Source organism: Aquarana catesbeiana, linkage group LG02 (genome assembly GCF_042186555.1).
Source record: "Aquarana catesbeiana isolate 2022-GZ linkage group LG02, ASM4218655v1, whole genome shotgun sequence".
NCBI classification, from domain to species: domain Eukaryota; kingdom Metazoa; phylum Chordata; class Amphibia; order Anura; family Ranidae; genus Aquarana; species Aquarana catesbeiana.
The window spans coordinates 133,827,641-133,852,661 of NC_133325.1; the positions used below are offsets into that span (position 1 = coordinate 133,827,641).

Genomic DNA, 25,021 nt, shown 5'->3' on the forward strand with positions numbered 1-25,021 from the left:
TGTTTAGTTTTTTTTTTTTTTTTTTTTAAGGGTTAATTATTACATACTATTCATTTATTATTTATGATTATTTTATTCATTAGTGTATTTTTTACATTTATTTATTAATTTATTATTATTCATAGTAGTATTAACACCCTAACAAAAAAAAATAAACAAATAGATAACCCTAACCCCTAATCCTAACTCTAACCCCAACCCCTAAACCTTACCCTAACCTAACAAAAAAAAGAATAATAATAATAAAAGAAAAGCTCATGGAAAAGCTGAAAAACCTAGCAACAAATGATGCAACAGATGATGGTTTTCTATTGGCTAATTAAAAAAAAAGCGCCAAAGTTTAGAAACGTGCCTGAGTTGCGCATAAAAACCATGCAGAAAAAATCCTGGAAAAACACTCAGGTGTGAATGCAGCCTAAATGTACATTTTTTTTTTCTTTAAAATAACAAACATGTTCTACGTACTGTACCTGCTCTGATCAGCGGTTTTGCACAGAGCAGCCATGATCCTCTTCTTTTCGGATCCCCCCACTGGTGCTCCTGGCTACTCTCCCCATCCCCCCCCCCCAACACACACACACACACACACACACACACACACACACACACACACAGTGCCCCCCTCATAGAAAGACACTTGCTATGGGGGGGGGCACTTATGCAGGCTTGCTCCCTAGGCTTGCTGTCTGCATTTATTGACACAGACAATGGGACCTGGCCTCGCCCCCTCTCCCTCCTCACTGGCCAATGGCTCCTGTTCCTTCAACAAAGCCAGTGAGACCAGAAAGTGAGGGGAGAGAAGAGCTGCAGATGTGCACAGCACTCAATCAAATGAGGGCTCAGGTAAGTAAAGGGTAGAGGGGTTACCTTAATGCATAGAGCAAGTACACAGGTTAGTTTAATCTTGATTAGTGATAGATGTATATACCATATATTAAAGATTTTTGGCATCCTCTGAACCAGGGCCGTTTTTAAGGCAGGGCAAAAGGGGCAGCTGCCCTGGGCCCTGTCATTGTTGTGGGGCCCAAATCAGCTGCCTCATACTTACCAACTATCCCAGTTTAAATTCCCTTGGCCCTTGAAGTTTTAGTCCCGTGCTGTGTCCTGATATCTCAGTGTGAAAGTCTGCTACTAATGCTGCTCAGTTCTGCCCTATTGTTTTGTACAAATGACTCACCTGCAGACCCTGTGTTTGCATGTAAATAACCGGCAATCATATGTAAATAGCGGTGGCATTCATATGTAAATATCTGTATCCGGCGGCATAGATATGTAAATAAAGGCGGCATTCATATGTATATCATGCCCCCTACAGTGAGGAGATGATGTACTGTAACCTCTAGCAACCAGTGAGCAGTATTACTGTACAATAATCTCTATCAACAAGCAGAAGTCATGTGCTGTAACATCTAGCAACTAATTAGTGAGCCGTAATGTGTGCTGTAACCTCTAGGAACCAGTCAGTAAGCAGTAATGATATGCTGTAATCTCTGGCAACTAAATGCAATCTGATACAGTGAACTGATTTTAAGTCTAGCTGCTATTTGTTGTATGTCTCAGAGCAGGTGGAGAGCAAAATTGTATGGGGGGGGGGGGCCCAAGAAAACGTCTGCCCAGGGTCCAGTCAATATTAAAGACGGCCCTGCTCTGAACTCTTCTCTATCTGAACTTCCACATTGTCAATAACTTGGACTAAATTTGGGCATGTATTCATATAAGGGCACCGATTTCGCCAGTATCCTGCCTTTTTGTTTGTGTGCTCTGGGGCAGGGAATGACATAGCCTGCAGATGATTGAACTTCAAAACAGATGCAGCGAGGACATTTGGAAAGAGATGTTTAGATGATATCTGAGCTCATCTCTAATATATAGATGTGCTTTCTCTGTTTGTCTGTCACCTTGAGAAAGGGGCCCATCGTGTCACTCCATTATGTCACCGTGATTCATGTTGCCCATTCTTTTTTTTCATAATTCTACATTTTATTGAAAAATCAGTGGATTGTGGGTGCAGCGTCTGGCTTCTATGGATTCTTCCTCAAGTTCCAAATCTGTGCCAAGGTATGGGCTTCCAGCTGGAGGAAGTGTCAATGGTCAACGAGTGTGGTAATCACCTTACTTGAGTTCCAATAAAAACTGCAAGTCCATCTGCTGCAGTGGCAGAAGGGAGTTGTATTTTATTTATTCAAAGATCTCCATGAAACAATGATGCGGCCGTAAGAGCGGATTTTAAAAGTGGCAGCTGTTTTGCGAAGGAAAAAAAAAAATCCCCATACACTGTGAATGGGGGGCGTGTGTGTGTGTGTGTGTGGCGGGGGGGGGAGGGAGTCTGCTTGGCCTCATGTTACATATTACACAGTATATGGATGTAGCATGTAACATGGTCCTAAAGGTGGACTTAGCCATTAATTGACACGCTGGCTTTTTCTCAGGAAATTTCCATGACATTTCTGTTGACGTGTCAGCTCCTTCAAGGTCTTTAGGGGCTACATGTGCGGGATGGATTTTTTTGCAAGTACACCTGACAGAAATTGTAATTCTTTCCTACAATATTAAGAAAAAAAAAAAAACTGGATTTGGGCTTAAAAGATGCAAGTTTCGAGACTGCCATTCTGATCTGGGCTTCACGAATGATCTGTAGCCTCCCTGGCGGTAGGATTATGTCAGATTTTTGCGTCTCAAAGCGGTACAATTATTTTGCATAGAAATTTGACGTTTTATATTGTAGGCCTGTAATTCTTAGCAATAACACACTTAAATCTGTCCACCAAGAGTCTAGTAGATATCCCGGGTATGATGAAGTTTGAAACACAAAATCATAAATTATAATATAATAAATAACTAAAAAATAATAATATAATAATGAAATTAATTTCCCCCGAATCACTATTGCTCAATTCTGCAAGTGTTTTAATTTACTATCGCTGTTTTCTAGCTGGTTTAAAACCACTTTTGACTTAAAGGGACACTTTTTGGTTGCTATGGACAGTCTCAAGTTTCCAGGCAGAAATAACAGTATATATAATATAAAACTGCTTGCAGGGCACAAAAAGGATGTGAAATAATTTCATACAGTAATGTAATCTGTAAGGGATCGGAGCCTGGCACAGAGAGGCTTTGGGCGGAGGACAGAGCCCGCAGACACAGCAGGGAGACATCACAGAATTCTAGGGACAAGGTAAGTACACTGCACCAGGATCCTGCAATGCAATCCCGAGTGTGGCTCGGGGTTACCGCTAATGGTGCTGAAATTTAACCCCGAGCCACACTTGAGAAAACCGCCAAGGAGGTTAACAAGCATGGACTCTGAAAAGTCGTATCCTTTTTCCAGGTGTGCAATGAGGTTTAATTGTACAGCAGTATAGAGCAATCACAACGATTCTCGAAAATACATTTAGTAACATTAGAGATATAATGATAACAAAATCCAAAGCATTGTGGTGTCAGATATAGGAATAAATTCATTTTTCTGGACAACCTAGTGTTTAGTAAAATATAAAACATTGTTATAAAAATGCTTACAAACATACATGTAAAGTTTCAAGACTAAATATAATTCAGATAAAGTTCTTATCCTCCCAGGAAAAAAAAGTTACCTAACTTCCTGTCAGATATCAACTTAACTGCAGACAGCTCAAGCTTAAAATGGCCGATGAGAAATCTGTGTTTAAATACATACTAAGGCTGGATTCACATCTATGCAGTTTTAGTGCTTTTTGCATTTTGCAGATTTGCACTACAGTCCATTTAACATGGTTTCCTATGGAACGCTTTTTGTAGTGCAAATCTGCAAAATGCAAAAAGCACTAAAACTGCATAGGTGTGAATCCAACCAAAAGCTTTCATATCTTATTCAGTACAAATATAGTTGTTGGAAGTTCTAACAGCATATTCCTTAAAATAAAGCTGAACTCTCAGCAGGTATTTACAAAAAAAAAAAAAAAAAAACACTAACAAACACACATCTGTATACAGTAAAAAAAGGTAAAGGTAACTACCATCATTTAATTTCAGCCTCCGAAGAGACCCTGTACAGCAGCACTCGAGAACATTCAGCTATCCTGCATGCATATGTGCTGGCAAGTAATATGCCAACAGCAGGAGAGAGCAGCAAGATAACCTCATCACTGTTGCTTTTCCTTCATTGTCCAGTCCCAGGCTGGAATGGAGAGGTGACCTACCTGGGTTATTTTACTGCATCAGAGAAAAATAGAAAAGTGAGGTCACTTGGCTGGCTGTGCTGTCTTATATGGCTGTGTTATTAAACCGTATATACACAATATTACCAAAAATATTGGGACGCACATGAACTTTAATGGCATCCCAGTCTTAGTCCATAGGGTTCAATATCAACCACTTAAGTTCCTCTGCCCCAAGCTTGCTCATCTATGTCTTTATGGACTCTGTTTTGTGCACTGGTCTAAATCATTTGGTAGAGAGGGGATTATGGAGTGGGGTTGCTTTTCAGGGGTTGGGCTTGGCCCCTTAGTTCTAGTGAAGAGAACTCTTAAGGCGTCAGCATACTAAGACGTTTTGGACAATTTTATTCTCCCAACTTTGTAGGAACAGTTTGTGGGATAGCTCCTTCCTGTTCTAACATGACTGTGCACAAAGCAAGGTCCATAAAGACATGGATGAGCTTGAAGAGTTGAAGCTGTTATAGCTGCAAAGGGTGGGCCAACTCAATTTTGAATCCTACGGACTAAGACTGGGATGCCAATAAAGTTCATGTGTGTGTACAGGCAGGCGTCCCAATCTCTTTTGTAATATAGTATATATGGACCTTGCTTTGTTATGCGCAGTCATGTTGGAACAGGAAGGGGCCATTCCCAAACTGTTCCCACAAAGTTGCGAAGGACCATAAAGACATGGATGAGCGAGTTTGGGGTGGAGGAACTTGACTGGCCTGCACAGAGTCCTGACCTCAACCCACAGACTCCTAAACATTGTGGACAGCCTTCCCAGAAAAGTTGAAGCTGTTATAGCTGCAAAGGATGGGAAAACTCAATATTGAACTCTACTGACTAAGACTGGGATGTCTTTAAAGTTCATGTGTGTATAAAGGCAGGTATCCAAATACTTTTGACAATCACACACACACACACTCACTCACACTCTTTATAACCATCCATTTAATATTGAATAGCTCCCCCTTTTGCCACCAAAACAGCCATGACCCATCAAGGCATGGGCATGGATGTCACTAGACCTCTGAAGGTATGCTGTGGTATTTGGCACTAAGCTGGCGGTAGCAACTCCTTTAAGTGCTGCAAGTTGTGAGGTGGAGCCTTCATGGATTGGACTTGTTTTACCAGCACATCCTACAGATGGTCCATTGGAATGAGATCTGGAGAATTTGGAAGCCAAATCAATGCCTTGAATTTTTTTACCATTTTTGTAGTGTGGTAGGGCTCATTATACTGCTGAAAGAGGCCACTGCCATACGGAATTACCGTTTCCATTAATGGGTGTACTTGGTCACCAATAATATTTAGGTAGGTGGTATGTGACAAAGCAACATCCACATGAATGTCCCAAAGGTTTCCCAGTAGAACATTGCCCAAAGCATCACATTGCCTCTGCAGCTTGCCTGCCTTCCTCCCATAGTGCATCCTGGTGCCATCTCTTCCCCAGGTAAACAATGCACACACACACACACACCCAGCTATCCACATATAAAAAAAACTGAAAAAAAAATGATTCATGAGACCAGGCCACCATCTTCCATTGCTCTGTGGTCCAGTTCTGATTCTCACATGCCCATTGTAGGCACTTTTGGCTGTGGACACAGGTCAGCATGGGTACCCTAACTGGTCTGTGGCTATGCAGCCCCATACACAGCAAACTGTGATGCCCTTTTTTTTTCCAACAACTTCAGGTACAACATGTTTACTTGCTGCCCAATATATCACACTGACTTTCAGAATGCCATTGTAACAAGATAATCAATAGTATTCACTTAACCTGTTAGTCATAAAGTTTTATGGCTGATTGGTGTATACTGAATATATTTTCTGGTAGCGCTTAAAACCAAAGCATAACGGTCTTATCATATAAAAATTACTTGCTATAAAAATAGATTTGGAGTTACCAAAATGTAGGGAACTGTAATTATTCATTCAAGCAAAAAATATATATATAAACCCTTACTATAAAAAAAAATACAATTTCCTATTCATGTTTTATGAATCAAGGGACATACTAATCTTATACATATTAAAAATGTTTATCTCAAGTATAAAACAAGATGGGGATGCACATGTTAGTCAGTTCATTCCATCAATAAACAAATAGATCTAACCGGACAGTGGGACCATAATGATCACAACAGCCATGCAGACCCTAGAACTCATCACAGGGATCTCACTTTAGCTATAAAGTCCATAAGGTTTTTTTTTTAACAAATTGTCTAGTTATTTAGTTCTCCAGAATACCCCAAAAATGAAAATTATGTATAAGCTCTCACTGTATGCCAAAGCATTCTTTGTTGTATCTCAGAGCTGCTGAACTCCTGCATCCTCTTTGCAACCACCTCCTGTCTATATACATGTGCCCCAACAGAGGCTTCATGGCATTTCTCTGGGTTGATTTCCTGATGGTGAGAACAAGGGACCATGTCTGAAAATTCTGTGTTGAAACCTGAAGTCTCCACTGGAAGTCTGGGCGACAATGCAGGAGCACATTTCGGAGACAGTGTTGTCGGTCTAGAACAGGGCGTGCTGCCTTCATGGTAGTATCACTAGGCATCAGCTTCATGAAAGCTGCATAATATTGCAAAATTTGCTTTCATTTCTCCATACGAGTCAACATAAGTGCATAGCAAACACTTGGTAAACACATCCCACCATCCCTTGTGTACTAGCCAGGAGCCTTAATGTATTTACAACACAGTGAATTGGCTTTGAGTTTTGGTTTAAAGAAAGAGGGCAATGGATGGAAGAATATTAATAAAGAATCTTTACTTCTATATGAAAACACTAGTTATTAAAAAAAAAAACTCTCTTTCTAATGATCTCTAGTCTGTCCAACTTTATAGAGACACTGGACATCATAGCTAAATCCTCTTTCCACTTGGCTTATGTATATCCTTCAGTTCAGGATAGGCACATGGACAGGACCATTTCCAGTGAACAGAGGTGCTATATGCCATTTACTTTTTTGCTGAACAGGCCTAGGGGTAGGATTATAAAATTAAAGTGCACTTATCCATTAAAAGTACAAATTAATTCACCAGATGTTCCATATTTATTTTAGAGAATCAGTAAAACAAGCTGTCAAGAAAAGAGATTTAAAGGAAAAGTCCTATAAAATAGAGCAGGCACTGCATAGTGCCCACAAGTACCTACGGTTGCCATCTGGATATCTAAAGTGATATCTAGATATCCAAAGAGCTCCTGAATGCTGGCAGTCTGCACACAGGCCTCTGACTTGAATATGTCTTCAGCAGCCAAAAGAGAGACATCTGCACTGAACTGTGGGATGTACTTGAAGAGACTAAACATAGGGAAATGTGCCTGTATTGGAGAGGGGTACTAGATTTTTTTTTCTTTGCTTAGACATTTACCTTATTTTAACACCAACAAAATAAATATTATACCAGCACAGGAAGTAAAGAGGCTGAGACAGTTTGTCAGCAGTGCATCTGTACACCTAGAACTAATAGAAAAGCAGAAAAACTCTCCTCCTTTGCTACAGGGTCAAGGTGTACACACCTGGCCTGAAAGAACTGTGAATACACCAATCTACACCAGTGGGCTCCAAACTGCGGCCTTTTGCACACCTTTATCCAGCCCTTGGGGTACTTTTCCTCCCACTGATAAAATACACTATTCCTTCCACTGACACCAACAAAGGGGCATAATTCCTGGTGGTGACACCAACAATGGAGCACTATTCCTCAAACTAACACCAATGACGCACGCGGATCTATTCTACCCACTGACACCAAAATAGGGCACTATTCCTTCCACTGATACCAGTTATGGGGCTTTATTCCTCCCACTGACACCAAAGATGGGACACTATTCCTCCCACAGACACCAACGATAGGGCGCTATTCCTCCCCATATTATCAAAGATGTATTCTTATAGCTGACTCCCATGGCTGTCAGAATAACCGGACATTGACTGCAGCTGATTGACTACAGTCACTGTTCAACTGACTTTTACTTTTTCTGCATGGCTTCTTCAATTTCTCTGTACATCAGTGGTTCTCATCTCCTGTCCTCAGGACCCACTAACAGGCCAGGTTTTCAAGATAACTGAAATACATCACAGGTGATATCATTTGCTGCTCAGTGATTGCAGTATTCTAGTCTGCATCTCCCCAAGGTAATACTTAAAACCTGACCTGTTAGTGGATCCTGAGGACAGGAGGTGAGAACCACTGTTTTATATGATAGGAAGAGGTGTTTGCAATCCAGAATAATTTCTGAGTCACTGTTCCCTAATAAAACCAGTCAAGGTGGCTTGTGAATCTTATGCATCTAAACCCTGAGCTCCTACAGGAAATGCTCAAAACATTTAAAGGAGAGGAAGTATAGGGTCTAGGGTAGACAGAGACTATGCTGGAGGGGTTATTTCCTTACATTAGAAAAGCCTGTTCCAGGTGGAAAAAAAAGTCTAGACTGGCTGTATGCCACCCAGGATAAGTAGACTGCTAGCAATGGTCTTATATCTAGAAAACATTCTGTCATGCTGCAACCCTGAACTTCACCTTATTTCATGTCAAAGCATGCTGTGCTGTGACTTCCACCATCTGTAAAGAGATGGCTGAGAACTGGCCCTTCTTGGACTCCACAGCTTATATGACCTGCATACATTTCTAATTCTAGCTGCTGGGAGAGATGGAAAACTGGCCAGTGTAAAATCCTTGAACAACAGAATTTGCATCTTTCCAAATTAATGAATGGATGAAATATGGAAGGAAACACACAACCTCTGGGATGATTGATTAAACTTCAAGGGTGATAAAACATGCAGGGAACTGCAGGCAAAACATGAAGATTAATGAGAAATACATGAAAAGATATTTCTCTCTCTGACTCTGTTTCTCAGATTTATCACTTTAAAGTAAAAAGAACATTCAATAAACCTTTTGGCCTATAGCAGAAAAAGAAGCTTGCCTGGGGCAATGTGTTGCTTCTGTGGGTTCTGGACAACTAGATATTGCCCACTATGAAATTCCACGCTGTAGGGACCCCTCTAAGCCTTTTTCCTTTTTTTTTTAATTTTTTTATTTGCAGCATGCTTTTGGCTACTAGGAAACAATCTGGAACTTTCATTGGAGATACTGATGCAGATCACAATCAGAAACAGTGGCATCATATATATATTTCATGGTCTGCTTTTGGGAGGAAGTCAAGGAGCATTAATAATCCTGAAATCTCCTCCTGAAATGACACACGTCCAATTACCATAATAAAACTACCTAGGGTTCACACAACAGCATAAAGAAGGAAAACTGATGTAAAAATAATTTAAATACTTGGAACTGGATAATTCTGAGCTTATAATAAAAAAAAAGCTTGTGCGGTTGCCCCTTCTTGGTTTGAAGAAGGAGCGACTGGGCATGCTCTGAAACATGCCCCACCCACTCTGATGTCACGTCTGGTTGCCTGTATTCCATGCTGGCCCCCGACAGCACGGCTCTCCATCCTGCATCAGAGACACAGTGTTTCCCACCGCTGGTCGGCTGGAACTTCCACCCGCAGCTGTCTTTACTTCCAGGAGGCATCCTGCTGGATGTTATGGATTCGTTGATATGTCTGTTTTTCACTTCCATCTTGTAAGTGAAAGTGACCCTTCCTTGTCATTAAAGTGTTTTATTACTGCACTTAGAAGCGCCTTCTTCTCTGCTTTGTTTTTCCTATAGAGTGTGCTTCCCTCTTCTGAAGTGCTGCTGTGATGCATTAATCACATTTCAAGAGCCAGTCATGTATTGTTTGTTAAAGTCTCTATTATCCAGAGCACCTTATTCTCCACACTCCTTGAGTCAGAGGGGAACTCTGCACTGGCCAGTAAATTAAAAGTATATAATATATCAGTGTGATGAGTATACAATGTATCAGTGTGGAAATGTTTTGCCCTGAGCTCAGGAATGAAAATAAATTGTAATATTTCACCAAAGGAAGATCATTCTGTAAATGAAAGCATGCTAGAATGTTTTCACAGCTTCATAGTATTTCTGTGTGTATTTACAGTATTTCTTCCTCTGGTGCAGTGTTGGCATGTAAAAAAAAAAAAAAAAACTGTGAAAAAAACGCCAAAAATAACGCAAAATGTAAGTGATAAATATCTCAAAACATAAATATTTAATGCATTCAGTAAATAAGGCATGTTTTTTGGTGAATTTACTACTTTTGAGATAAATACTGCATGAGTTATTTTAACTCAAAAATGTTATGCGGTCTTTTTTTTTTAATATATACGTTTATAAATCCACACGTACAGATGCTTCCTGCTTAGCAGTGATATATAATGATTTTGCCTTACTTTTTTATTCGCTGCTTTAGTCTTTGACTAGACTAAAAAAATCGTGTTAATGTGGACTATAAGAGTGTCCTAGAGTCTCAATCATCTCATTGAAGCCATCAGGGAGTAAGGTGTCCAGGCTGTGGATCTAGAATGTTTCTCTATTACAAAGCTTGTGATAGCTGCTCTAATTCTTGGTTTCTGGTATTTTCTCTATAATGACAGCCTTGAGAAGTTTAAAAATCATTGTTGTAGTATGTCAGAAAATGTATTGAAAGGCTATGGCCTTCAATACCTAGTTGTATGCTGCAGTGTTGATTGTTGAGTCTCTGTCAGAGTGTTTGCATCATTCTTCCACCATATTGTAACCAGTGAGGGCATGTGATAGAGTGAAATATTGTGATGGACCATTGAGATGAGCTAAACTGAGCTTGTGCTGTAAGATTCGATTGTTATTGCATTATGACTGATGGAAACGGAACTCAGGCACCTGAATGTGCTGTGTTTGAAGCACCCCACCGTCAGAGATGTCCTGTGTATTGATCATCATCCCTGTCAGAAGACATTTTACTTGGTGCTATCACTTTTGTGAGAGTTTGGACTCTATGAAACACTACTCATCTTTTTTGGGAGCAACTTCTTTAAAAGAGGGTCCAACATAAGGAGATGAGGATGTTGATCTTTAAGTTGACTTTTGTGGAGGTGGTGCCAACAAGGCCACCCACAGCTAAAAATTCAAGCTGTGTATGGCTAGCTTTGGATGATATACCTATAGTTGTTTTGTATACCCTGCTTTTCTGCACCTGCTACCCCAGCATGCACTTTTATTTGTCAAAGGGATAATATGACAGATAACGGTGGGCATGGAGGGAGAGCGGGCACAGTGGGGATGCAAGGCCATGACTTACAGTACATCAGCTAAAGTTACCTTTCCCTAAATGCCAAATACCGTAATTTAAAATGTCTCTGGCCATGCCATTTTCTCAGATAGTCCCATTGCTCCTGTAATGATTTTTGTGACTCTTCCAGAGGTCTGAGCAAGAAATCAAATTAGAGTCAGAGATAAATCGTATCCTACAGCAAGGCGGTACTAAACAAGAGCAGCTAGACAGATAGGGAGAAAGATTTGTTTGATTATTACATTGCTTTATCTGCTGCTCTAATGTATCACTGTGAAAGAATGAGGGGTGATTGACATCTATGTGCTAAGGGAAGGTACGGCAATGGAAAGACTGGACAGAGGCCTTTGACATATCAATGCACTGGCAAGATTTTCAAAGATGGTGACATGGGAGAGGAGAGGCAGGACAAAAATAAAGGGGGGCTGAAGTTCCTCTTTAATGTTGCAGAAAAAATGTATACTTTATAACACCCAGAGAAACACACACAGGACAACAAACTGCAAAGTCATTATTTTTCTTATTACACCCCACACTGAGAAATATTCTCAACAGAGTCAGAAATACCATTTGTTCTGTTTAGAAAAATAATCTGTAATGTAAACATTTATTTCAAAACACTAATTCTATGCAAGTTTTGATAAAATATATGCATTTAAAAACCCAAAATGTTGATCACAGTGTTAGCTCTAAGGCTTTTATATACAAAAATGTGTTTTTCTTTGTGGATTATCTCAGTGTTATTTATGAATGAGGAACAGAAGAGATGGGTCATTATCTAGAGGTTATTGGAGCTGATGTACAATATAAGGGTCAGACTGCATTTTTGGCCACAGCTCATGTTACCAAAAGCAATACAAATCTATCTGCATGGAGTTTGCATGTTTTCCCTGTGCCTGCATGGGTTTACTCTGGGTACACTGGTTTCTTCTCACACTCCAAAGACACGCTGGTAGTTTAAATAGCGCCTGTCTAAATTAGCTTTAGTATTTTTGTGTGTGTATACAATATACGTATGTGAGGTAGGGATCTTGGAGTGTTAGCTTCTTGGGGGCAGGGACTGATGTAAATGCACAATATGTAAAGCACTGCGTAACTGTTCAGTGCTTTAAAAATATCTGTAATTAATAAATGATAAAAGTGAAATAAATAGAAACCATTGCATTTGGCTGCATTATACGCCCCTGATCATCTTCTCATGTCAAACCTACAGGGACCTTCAAAGCGTCTATAGAAATAAATCTAAAAGCATTTCAGAGGTGCATGTTTAAGGGCTTGTGTTCATAAACAAATGCAGTATGCTTTAAAGTATAACAAAAGGCAAAACTTTTTTTTTTTTTTAGTTTTGGACAGAGTGGAGATGGATTAGAGCACCCATTAGGTTTTTATTGCTACTGTCTGTGCCACCATTAGGGAGATGCACCCTCTCTATTTGCCATGTTTAGCATTATTATTGAAAGTGAAAGTAGAAGAAAATCCCAAATTTTGGGTTGTCCCCAGAGAAGTAAGGGAGGGGAAATCTTCCAATGGGGATACTAGTTCTGGTGACCTGGGGGCCCCAATGGATTTACTTAATTTGCAGGGATATCCTCTCACTTCCTGTTTGGCTATGGGACAGGAAGTGAAGGTAAATCTCCCCAATGGGACACAGATGGTGAAAAGAAATTCTGAAAAAAAAAAGTTTTGCCTATAGTTCTATTTTAGATACTTCAGAGTACCTTTTGACCTGCTGTTGACTTTCTTCTGAGTTGCTTCTGGGCTGCTTTAAGCAGTTTTGTATTCCCATAGGCACAAATAAAAGACAATGTGCACAAGCCATTGAGCACACAAGTCTGGTATGAACAGATCATGAAGGCCATAAATAGACAAATCTAGACACAATAGTTGCTGCATTATAAATATACAGTAGTGAATCTTATTAAAATTTGAATTTCCTATTGAATATTAGAAAATACATTTGGGCAGCAATTGGGACTCAACACAGAAAAAAAGTGTGAGCAGTAAATGTGCTTCTTTTATAAGTATTTATAAGTATTGAAAATGTGTGGAGAATGATTGACTCACCAATCATCTGCCTCTTAATAAACATGCTCCTGAGAGCTGGGTTTTTTCTTCTAATGTCCTATTCTTGGACGTTGTAACTGCATGGCAGAAGATGAGTGCAAATTCTAAGGCTTTTCAAACATGGTAATGTGGACCAACCCCCCCCCCAATATAAATATGAGAGCCCCATTTGGATGCCAGCGCACAGGCTTTGCCTATACACAAAGAACAGAATTTCTGTGCCCATAGCCAGGAGTCAGAATGTTGGGGGGGCAAAGCAGATGAAAATGCACTTTACTTTCTAGACATTAATTCCAACATATCTGCCCACGCCCGGACTGGGATAAAAAAGAAAATAGGCCTGGGCATTTTTGACTGAGCAGCTAACTTTTCCTAGGACCGGGGGGGGGGGGGGGGGGGAGGGGGGGGGGGTTGTTCGGGAGGGAGGTTGGTAACGGATAGATAATCTGCCTCTCTAAATTCTCCCATGGTCCATTGATCTCTTTTTGAGTTCCTGTTTTGTACTCTTTATGAACTGTGGGTGTAGCAAAAAAGGAGACCAGAAATAAAACAAAACAGGCAGGATAGCATTCTATAAAAGGTGTAGTGTTCTTTTTTTAAAGCGATTTGGTAAATGAACAGCAGACATAGTTATGTAAGGTAAGAGGATTTGGTAGGAAAATGCTATAGTTAGTTCTACAAAAAAAAAAAAAAGTTTAGTGTATTGTGGAAGAGTCATGTTTAAAGGAGGGCTCTGGTCAGAATACTTTGAGAGTTGAGTGAGAGCTATAGCAGGGCATGCGGTGAATGTTCTAAATCCCTTCACATAAGCCAAGGCCAATTCTTTGTAACCCAAGGAGAGGATTCAGTGCTGGAGGGAGCTGTTCTGAGTTTAAAGGAAAACATAGTCAACATAAGCTAGTATTGCGGAAACCTCCTTTTGAGAATGTTAGTCGCCTGGCTGGTATGCTGACAAAAGGTTCAGATGCATCCAGTTCTAATGTTCCTCTGACTTCACTGGCCAGTGCCCACATGCTTGCTCTGGGTCAGTAACTCAAAAGGCTTTGATTCAAGAGACAGCCAGGCAACTGGAATTCCCAGAGGGAAGTCAGCAATGACTACATTTCTCTTAGTTCAGGTTATGACTGCAGTGTTAGGAGCCCAGCATGGTGCCCATGTATTCTAATAGTAAAACTAAAAAGCAGGCAACAATAACTATGCTGGGGATTTAGAATCAAACATGCTAGACATCTTAAATTACAACTAAAGGCAAAACTTTTCTTTTAGTTTTTGAAAGAGTGGAGATGGATTAAAACACCTGTCTGTACCTGTCTGTACCCTCATTCGTGAGATTAATCCTCTCGATTTGTCCTGTTTACCATTATCATTGAAAGTGAAAGTAAAATAAATTTCCAAATTTTGGGTTACCCCCAGAAAAGTAATAGAGGGGAAATCTTCCAATGAAGACAATAGTTCTGGTGACCTGAAAGGCCCCAATAGGTTTTCTTAATTTGCAGGGATTTCCTCTCCTTTTCTGTTTTGGCTACAGGAAGTGGAGGTAAATCTCCCCAATGGGACACAGATGGCAAAAAAAAAAAAAAAACTGACAGGGGTTATAACTGTTACTAAAATAAAAAACAAAGTTTTGCCTATATTTCTACTTTAAAATAAACCTATGCTTATCCCACACAAGAGAGGGCTATAGATTAATGTTATCTTTCATTGGAGCACATCATTGTCTTCCTTTTGTTACCCATGGCTATGGGCTCTCCATGTGGCAGTGCTTGGCTCAGTGCTGTCACATGGAGTGGGTCACATGCTCCTTTATACCTGGAAGTACAGGCTATTTCCTTTGGATCCCAGTGGTAATATATGCTAAGTGTATATTGGGGTATTAAATCAAACCTATTCATTTGCCTTAAATGGGCAAAGGTTTGCGTTAAAGCTGAAGTTTAATGTGCTCATATTTTGCCTTCCCTGTTTACTCCTTTCCCTGCTCATCAACATGCTAATGAAATTAAAAAACAAAAAGTTTCTGGGTTTATTAGATACATTACTTAAAGCGGAGTTACACCCAAAAATGGAACTTCCGCTTTTCCGGTTCCTCCCCCCCTCCGGTCACATTTGGCACCTTTCGGGGGGGGGGGGGAGCAAATACCTGTCTAATACAGGTATTTTGCTCCCACTTCCGGGCATAGATACCCAAGCCACCCGTGGGTATCTATGCCACTCCCCCCCTGCTGTATTCTGGGAGACACACGGGTCCCAGAAAACAGCAGGGACAGTGGGATAGCACAGCGTGAGTCGCGCATGCGCAGTAGGGAACCAGGAAGTGAAGCTGCCAGGCTTCACCTCCTGATTTTCTTACCAAGGATAGCGGCGGCAGTACCCGACAGCCGAGGGATAGACCGGCTTCGGGTGCCGACATCGCGGGGTAAGTGTCCATATTTTAAAAGTCAGCAGCTGCAGTATTTGTAGCTGCTGACTTTAAAAAAAATTAAAAACAGCGGAACTCCACTTTAAGACCTGGTTACATCATCACTAGGTCTCTGTGCTTCTTTGTGCAATGCAGGCAGACCATGGCAGATGGGAGGGGTTGGCAAGTTGTACATAGCTTCCTGAAAACATCACAGTTCTTCAGGACAGACTCGGAAAATTACTGTCACACCTAACTTTCCCATAATTTGGATTTCTAGGCCTGTCATGGCAACGTGCATATAGGGAGGATATAGGGCTTATATGCATAAGAGGCAATGATTACCATCACCTTTCTAAAGTACACTAAAGCCAAAATAAATTAAAAAAGAAAGCACTTCCAATATGTTATACCCTTCTCATTTACAATTAAATGATGGGTGACCATTAAATATAGAATAAGTAAAAAATATTTTATCAGATAATCACAGAAAACATATCTTGTCTCTTTCGAGACTGCCCATCCTTTTTTTTTATAAACTAATTAAAATCACAGACCTGACTTAAAATAGCCATGACCTTTTTGTAAAGTACATTTATAAAACTTAGATCTGTATATTGATCCTACATTAATTAAAGTCAGCACTTAAGCCTTACAACTCAATACTAAGTAGATACCCAAAAACAGTAAAAAATTGAAATGAAAATGTACTAATAGCACAATAAAAGGAAGGAACTGTACCAATATAAAAATAACAATAAAATACACAATAAAAAGTGTTGTTCTTTGTAAATGATTGATATATTGTAAGCCGTGTTAGTCGGTAAAGTACAAAACAAAATGAAATCATTAAAATAAATAGTTAAAAAATAAAAAAATATCAGTGCTGTTTGGTCTTTGTCTTTAGAAAACAAAAGTAAAATAAAATAATAAAAAAAATCATAAAACACAAAAGACTCTACAGTGTTACAATGCTTAATTCAAGTAATAAGCTACGTGTATGGGTAAACCCACTAATTAAAGTAGCAGTCCCTTTTTCCTTAGTTTCAATGTGATCATGATAATAACAAGTGGTCCTTAAGCTTTTGAGGATATGCAAACTGTAAACTCAACCTAAACTGAACAGCAGGGAAGAAATAAAAAATAAATACATCAAAAATAAAATTAAAATAACTTAATTTGGTAAAGCTAAAGGTGAGTGTTAGAAAAAGGCATTCTTTGTTATTGTCCTGACCTGTAACGTACATCTTATATTACAAAAGGCTAGAATTACCTATGTTACGTTAAAGCTGAACTCCAGGCAGCTTTTAAAGACACAAGTGAATGCAGCTCTGTATTCATTAATAAATCATTAATTTTTTTTAAAAAAAGCAATCGGTATCTATATTCGATCCAGTATCATCTTCTTGCAGTCTTTGTACAGCAGAGTTTAGAGGGAGAAACAGTACAAGGAGCCAATCAGTTGTGCTGCAGTGCTCATGTGCTAATAAGGAGCATGTTGATTGGAGGTGATAGCAGAATGAGCAAGAGACGAGCTCATCAGTCTGCTGCTTCACATTGTACTATCCAGTCACAGGTTAACGGGGAGGGACAAGACCTATAAAGTTAATTAATTGCAGCTGCTTCAAAATAGGTCTCCTGTCCTGCCAAAAGAGATGTTCTGTGTGGTAAAGCCATGTAAATCTCAGGAATGGATGGACAGGAATACCAATCTTTTGTTGGATAAAACAGCTCCCATATAGGTATTTCATCTGAGTATTTAGCTGTTTATCTGGAGTTCAGCTTTAAGTCATATTAGGTTAACAGATGAATTTTTGATCAGTAGTTTAACATTATTGGTCTTTAAAAGGGACTGGTGCTTTAAACTGGTTTGTTAGGGAATGATCAGAGGAATAAAAAGTGCGTCCCTGGAAACCCCTGATGCACCAAAGTATCAAAATATAAATAAATATCTATGTTTATAAAATTAATAAGCCATTTTACAAAGGCCGAGGGTTATGTGATTTATCAAAGCAGTTACAAAAAACAAAGGAAAATAACCTTTGCTTTTCATACGAAGGTAATATAACCCTGTGCTGTAATTGAGCCTTCATTCCTCAATACAAATCTTGAGCACAAATAAGACTCGAGTGTGACCACAAAAGATGCATGGCTCTATAATTAACATAAATGAATTACTATATAACCCCCTGAGAAGGAGATTATAAATGCTATTGTAGCAAACCTCCTTCAGCAATAGCTGAACAAAAGAAATAAATTTCACACCGCAAAAGGTGTATAGTTTTTTTGTTTCTTATTATCTTCAATATCCACACTGGGATTTTTCCATCAAAATGGCTGCTGCGAGCTGCTGGGCGTCGGTGACGTGCGGATTCCTTTTCATCACGATGCGCACAAGTTCTGCCGGGAAGATGTTACACAAGTTCATAAAGATTTTTTCTCTGGTGTTTGAAAATCTTGGAAGTTCTTGGGGGATGCCACAGTATGGAACCCTCCAAGAAGGGTCTTGGTTCTCCAGTGGGCTCTGGAAAGCAAACTGCTCATAACATGGCTGTGATGGGTTACCTGAAACCGGGTAACCGGGGCGATAACCATAAGCATCCACAGGATAATTTACCCGGTCGCCGTTTCTTGGGCTTTCTTGGCTAAGGTATATTTTGTGTTGCCGTTGAGGAGGGCTTTCATACAAGCGGGAATCAGAGATGCTCTCCATTCTTGTAGAAACCAGTGATCTACCCATAATTCCATTCTTTGACATAGGTGAATTTGGGGAAACGTGGTAATCATTTGGGCAGCTTGACCGTGCAGCAACAGCATGATGCAAGGGTGGTAATGGCATGTACGGTGGTGGAGGCTTGTGGTGGTGCTTTGGCTCTGGCTCATGACCATAACTTTGGACCCTCATCAAGGGGTCATGGTAGCCTTGGAATGCTTGAGAATTTGCCCGGCTGTGTGTGTGAATATGCTGACATTTCAGGTTGTCCTCCAGCTGAGGGTCAGGGGAGCTGACATAAGATCGGTCGTTGTAACCTGAGTAGGAGTCGCTGCTCCCACAACTCAAGCTACCTTCGCTGCTGCAGTCAGAAGCCACAAAACTTATCCGGTAATCTGTATCCAATGAGAAACGACGTTCTGGACTTCGGTTTCCAGAGAAGCTGAGGTTTGAATAAGCATTCATCATTGAATAATATCCAGTATCCACAGGGGATTCACATTTAGGGTATTGGTCACATGGGATTGTCCCATGATTCTTTGCTGCCAATATCATTGGAGAGTACAGTCCAGATGGTACTTGGTCCTGAGATGGTAAATGCACATTGGCAAGAGCTCCATTTCTAGATGGAGTTGTACTTTGGGGTTTTATGCTTGATATACTAACTAAAGATGGCACAGACCTAGTTTCCAACTTGTTTTTGGTTGGGAGCTTTTCCTCCAAGTCATACGCCTGAGTTCTTATACTAGGATCTGACTGCCTCTTTGGAGCTGAGCGCTTTCCGTCTGAGCTGGTGTCAATCTTTGTATTTGAAGGCACACTGTTGCTCTTCACCAGTCCGATTTCACCAGCAGTTTTGGCTATGTTGTTCCGAGACATGGCACGAAGTTCATCAGCTACGGACCTTTGTGGCTGATTGCCCCTTTCTGGGTGATAATACTTGCATTTATGTCCATAGGTACATTTCTTCCCTAAGGCGGAAAAAGAAACAGAAAATGTGTTTAATCATTACTAATCTTATATATGCTATAGTACTAGCAAAAATAGGCAAGCAGCTCAATCATGTTACAGTATATTAAAGGAAGGGCAACAAGAACAAGCTCAGTTACTAAAAATATAACAAGAAATGTATCCTCTGACACCAAAATGTAAGTAGTCAAAGAACTTCATTAAAACATGTTTTACCCATAAATCTTAGTCTTTGCCTAAATGTTTTTAAACAAACCCATCCAACATTTTAAACTAGAAAATGTCTAAGCCTACCTACTTTGTTGTAAGTTTGCTACTAAGGGCAGGACTCTCCAGATTTCAGACATAAGCCCCACCATCAAAGCTAAGTCTCCACCACCTGTCACCCCTACTTAATGAGAGTACTCCATTATTTAATTGTCCAAGTAGTGGGCAATAGAGCCCTAACCCCTAGAGGAAGTCACGAAAGGTCAGGCTATAATACCAAAGTATAAAAACAATGTTGTTTTACATAATACCAAAGTGAAACCAGAATCAGAAGGATACCTGGAAGAGGCTTTTCTGGATAACAAACTTCGCAGAAGCCCTCCATTTACACAGGTTTACAATAAAGGAAATGTATTGCTTTTTATTTCATGTCAAATAGATTAGTGTGATTAAATTAATCTTATTACAATGTGTGTTTTGAAAATGTTGTTTCTAGGTATTTGTAATTATATATGCATATGGTTCATAACCATATTTGTTAATTATATATACAGGCTTTGCTTCCTGCTTTGCACTGGTCCTGCCCCGGTGTTCCTCCCTCTTTTCACTGACTCATTAAAAATAATGCACTACCTGTGTGGCTGCTCTCTTAACTCAACTAATGAAAATTAAATTAAATAATTGCACTGAGCCACTGAGATCTCCCTCTATATGCTAAAATGCAAATCACTATTTTTAATACAATATCAAAAGATATGGAAGAGTAAACTTGTACAAATCTGAACGTCAAATTACATTTTTAAAAAGTAAATTCTCCAATAACTCAAAATGTGCTTTCACTGAAAATATACTACACAGATAGATAACCAACTAGTATATTTTAAATAAATAATCAATATTGTACCATATGGGCATGGCTGCTTCTTGTATTCTGGAAGAACAGGCTTCTTTCTTAAAAAATTATCAAGGCTTGGTCCATGTCTGCCTAGTGGATCATCCGGAGGCATAAATCTACAAAAGGAAGCACATCAATATAACTAATTTCATCATACACAAAACACATCATACATCTAAACCCTGGCGTTAGTGCAGATTTACTAAATAATCTAACAACAGTAGTTAATCTGACATTACCAACGATTAATTGCTGGTGAGTTATTCCCTGTCGTTTAAAATCCATGCACTAGGAAGATTTCTTGATTTAGAGGGTATTTTTGGTGCATTTCCAGTAATTTAATATATTTTATTACCTGTTTTTGTTCATATCATATTATTGTGCATGTGATCAGTATTTGTGTACTGTACTTTAATGTCCCAAAGACCCTTTAAAACAAAGTGCACTATTTTGCCCCCTTTCTTGATTAAACCTCCCCCACCCTCTCCACTTACTAAACCTCGCCCACCTTCCCCCACCTCAAACCGGCATTTGTTGCTCTGAAATTCTTCTGTGTGTTGTCCTCGCCAGCATGGTGGCTCCCATTGGCCTTCCATGGGGTTGTGTCCCCGAGACACTTATTTGAAAGTACGCTTATCCTTTAACCATGTACATATACTGTAAATGTACTGGATATATTTTTATTATATTATTTGAAGAATGATGTTTGTATAATTACAATGTATGATTTAATTGTACATTCTGTGATTGTCATTGATTCTGTTGCTTTTTTTTCCATCAAAGATGATGCGTTAATGTGCAATATAGGTTATATTAAATTAGAAACTCGTCAGGTCACCTCTTTTACTGACAGCTCCCTGAGAAGTACTGCTACATTTGGATAGAGAGAAAGCGATGACATCACCAGAGTTATATTTAGGCAGCTCTCGTACAGACTGAAGACAAGAAGACATTGACAACCTTCAATGTTCTATTCTATTTTCTCTTCCTTATAACTGAAACTAGTCAGTGGTGCTCATAAAAATGTCATTACTGATTCATAGACAACAATTAATATCATTACAATGTAGCCTTGAAGGTCCGGAGTTTCTTAACTTATTAATGTTCAGTAGGAGCTGAACATTTTCCAAAAGTGGATTATAGAAAGCAAGAAATTCAATTGTTATCTGAGATGAGGTTTTATAGAGCTCAGTATTCAAAGACACAAGCAGATGGAGTTAATTTTCTGCTCAGCTTGCGTCTGTCACCCTGTGTACACGTCATGTGAATTAATCATATTTCACGTAGAACTGAAAAAAAATGTGAAGCATATAAGCCATTAGTACATCAGCATCTAACTTATAATTGTATGTGATGTATAATCGGTCAGTTCACCCACAGCTGTCATTTCAGTGTCTGCTGGATGCCAGCAAGTGGAATTGCATATCCAAGGACTTTATTTCCATTAAATTTTCAGGTCTGCCAACCTGCTGTGACCATAACAAGGAGTTCTCCCTGTTAAAGTTCTCAATTATTTTTCTTTGTGCCATAAGCCATAATCAAAACTCCACCGACAGAAGATAAAGAGTGAGATTCTGTAACCATAAACTTCTCAGGTTATATCTGCCAATGGAGTCCTTTGGACATATGACAAACCAGTGCGCGACTGAGAACACCAGCAAATTCCCATTGCAAGGAAGAAGTCCTCAGTAACTGCAGTGGTCCTAGCTCTAGGCTACTGGTGGGAGACAGGCTGATTTAAGAGAGATGGAGCTGCTTCAGTAAACAAACAGTAAGAATTTAAGCACCCTAAACACCTTTATATAATTCTACATTCTATTTATTATTTACTAATTGAATGCATTATTTTTAATTGGGCTTAAGCTATTCCAAAACTACAACCAACAGCCCTATAGTATTTTTACAACTCATAGAAAGACACAGGAATGTAGAACATGTAGAGAAATTGCACGCTGCTTGTCTTTGCCTTAATACAGGGGTCTCCAAACTTTCTAAACAAAGGACCAGTTTACTGCCTTTTAGACTTGAGGGGGCCGGACTGTGGCCATTGGGAGTAGAAATTGTCTTGGCGACAATGGGAGAAAACAGTGCGACTTTAGCATTAGGGAGAGAAATAGTACACCATTGTTGGTATCAGTGGGAGGAATAATGCCCCATCGTTGGTGCCAGTGGGAGGAATAGTTTCCCATCATTGGTGTCAGTGGGAGGAATAAGGCCCCATCATTGGTGCCAGTGGAAGGAATAGTGCCCCATCATTGGTATCAGTGGGAGGAATAATGCCCCATCATTGGTGCCAGTGGAAGGAATAGTTCCCCATCATTGGTATCAGTGGGAGGAATAATGTCCCATCGTTGGTGTCAGCGGGAGAAATAGTGCTTCATCGTTGGTGACAATGTGAGAAATAGTGCCCTTTTGTTGGTGTCAGTAACAGGAATTATACCACATTGTTGGTGTCTGTGGGAGGAATAGTGTCTTGCATCAGTGGAAGGAAAAGTGCCCCAAGGGCTACATAGAGGCAAGCAAAGGGCTGCATTTGGCCCCAGGCCGCAGTTTGGAGACTACTGCTTTAATATATCTGTCATTTTTATCATTCCCTATAACACTTACTTGTCGTTGACAAATGAATACATTAGCAACCTCTCGTCAATGAATTTCTTCCATTCAGGCTTCTCGTTGGCCAGATCCCGATAGTTGTCATTAGACACAATAATGCCATCTGATTCAAATGCCAGCTTCACTATGAAGCGATCATCATAGCACACTACCCTTCTTCCCTGGACTCGGCGGGATGGAGTAAACACCAAGATCTTCTCCTTTTCTAACTTGCGCAGGATTTCTTGATCTGATATGAAAAAAAAATATTTTCAGCTTAATGCAGAATTTGTACAGTAGTCTACAATGTAACTCAAACTCTTGACAAGTTTTAGCCAGAGGCTGCTTAGCTGGCCCCTTCACAGACACAGCAGGTATGTGTCTACAGAAGCCCTATGGCAACTAGCTGAGGTTAAACACAGCCCATTGAGTACAATCAGGGCTATGTTTCAGCCTAGCCAACAAATACCATAGCCTAGGGTGGCAAGGTTGCCTGGGGCGGCATACAGCCAGCCACATATTATGTTGCTGACTGTCAGTAATATATTTATGTGTAGTTTCCAAACTTCTGCAATGCCCGCTAATATAAACCAGCTGTATCCTCATTTTGCTGTCTCTGCACACTTTCTCAGTGGGGACGATGGGTTCTTGCTGGTAGAACACTGTACTCTGCACCTACAGCTTACCCACTCTGGGCCCATACACTTATATCTGAATTGGTATCAGAGTAGGACAACATTTTACCTAGTCTGTTCTAGGTTTACTGACATATATTGGGAAGGCTTGTACCTAGACATCTGATACTGTTAGTATTATACTAAGACTAGCTGGTTCACTGGGGTAAAAAAGTGGGAATCACAACATAGTTGACATAGGGGGCATAGTAAATCCAGCCCCTGGCATGACACTACAGACCCCAAAGCATGCAAACAATAATGCATTGAAGGCTATTTATACTAATTTTGTTAAAAATTCTATAAAAAGGTATTGAAGTGAAACTCACCAGTTATGAGCGCATCTGGCCGGGACTGTTCTTTCCTCCAGGCTGGTACAAACACGGTGACATTCTTATGTCCTCTGTCCAAGAACCAGGAGACAGCTAGCTTGATCCCACGGCAAGAAAACACTTCTTTATTACCATGACTACAACAGGGAGAAAACTGCATTAGAGTTGTTCAAACAGTTTTAAAGGTTCAAACTGTATAGTTCTCTTACCACCTTCCAGGAGGAGCCTTGTGCTTCTTGTAAAAGGAGGTTTAAGCCATGGATGCCATAAGTACATGCTTCTGGTAGGAATACATAAACCTACTAATGTATAATACACTGCCTCCTATTAGCCTGATTTGCAGGGACAATTCCTTGTTTAAAAGTTAAATATGCAGAATGCTTTTGTTTCTCTAAAAGTACTACATTGATTATGTTATGTATACTAAGAAATACCAGGAGTTTTTGATGTCTAATGAAGCTCCCACAAAGATACAACTAACAGTTAACAATATAAAGTAGAGGTTGAACAACAATTTCATCAGATTAATTGATACACTCCATTCCAACATAAAAAAATGCATGCATAGTAAACCTGGAACTAAACTGGGCAATTTTTATGTAGTTATTAAAGTTGATGTTGGCCTCCACCACCTCCCTACTGGTCAGCAAGGCCACCCATTGCATTACAGGGCCAACAGGGAGCTGCCTTGACTAAAAGTACTAATTCAGAGCTAAGCCAACTCAGTAAAACAGGTAAAGGGGTTGATTTACTAAAACTGGAGAGTGCAAAATCTGGTGCAGCTCTGCAGCTTCCAGGTTTTTTTTTATCA

General features: G+C 39.8%; 1 protein-coding gene across 1 annotated transcript in view; it reads right to left on the minus strand.

The window, feature by feature from the left end:
- Nucleotides 1-16,580: 16,580 nt before the first annotated feature.
- Nucleotides 16,581-25,021, minus strand: part of ZC3H12C (zinc finger CCCH-type containing 12C) — an 80,326-nt gene continuing 71,885 nt past the window's right edge. Inside the window, exons 3-6 of the mRNA XM_073613488.1 lie at nucleotides 24,208-24,347; nucleotides 23,220-23,454; nucleotides 20,622-20,728; nucleotides 16,581-19,512 (exon numbers count right to left, since the gene is read on the minus strand). Coding sequence (XP_073469589.1) covers nucleotides 18,131-19,512; nucleotides 20,622-20,728; nucleotides 23,220-23,454; nucleotides 24,208-24,347 — 1,864 coding nt within the window. The 3' untranslated portion in view covers nucleotides 16,581-18,130. The remainder of the gene's footprint in view (nucleotides 19,513-20,621; nucleotides 20,729-23,219; nucleotides 23,455-24,207; nucleotides 24,348-25,021) is intronic.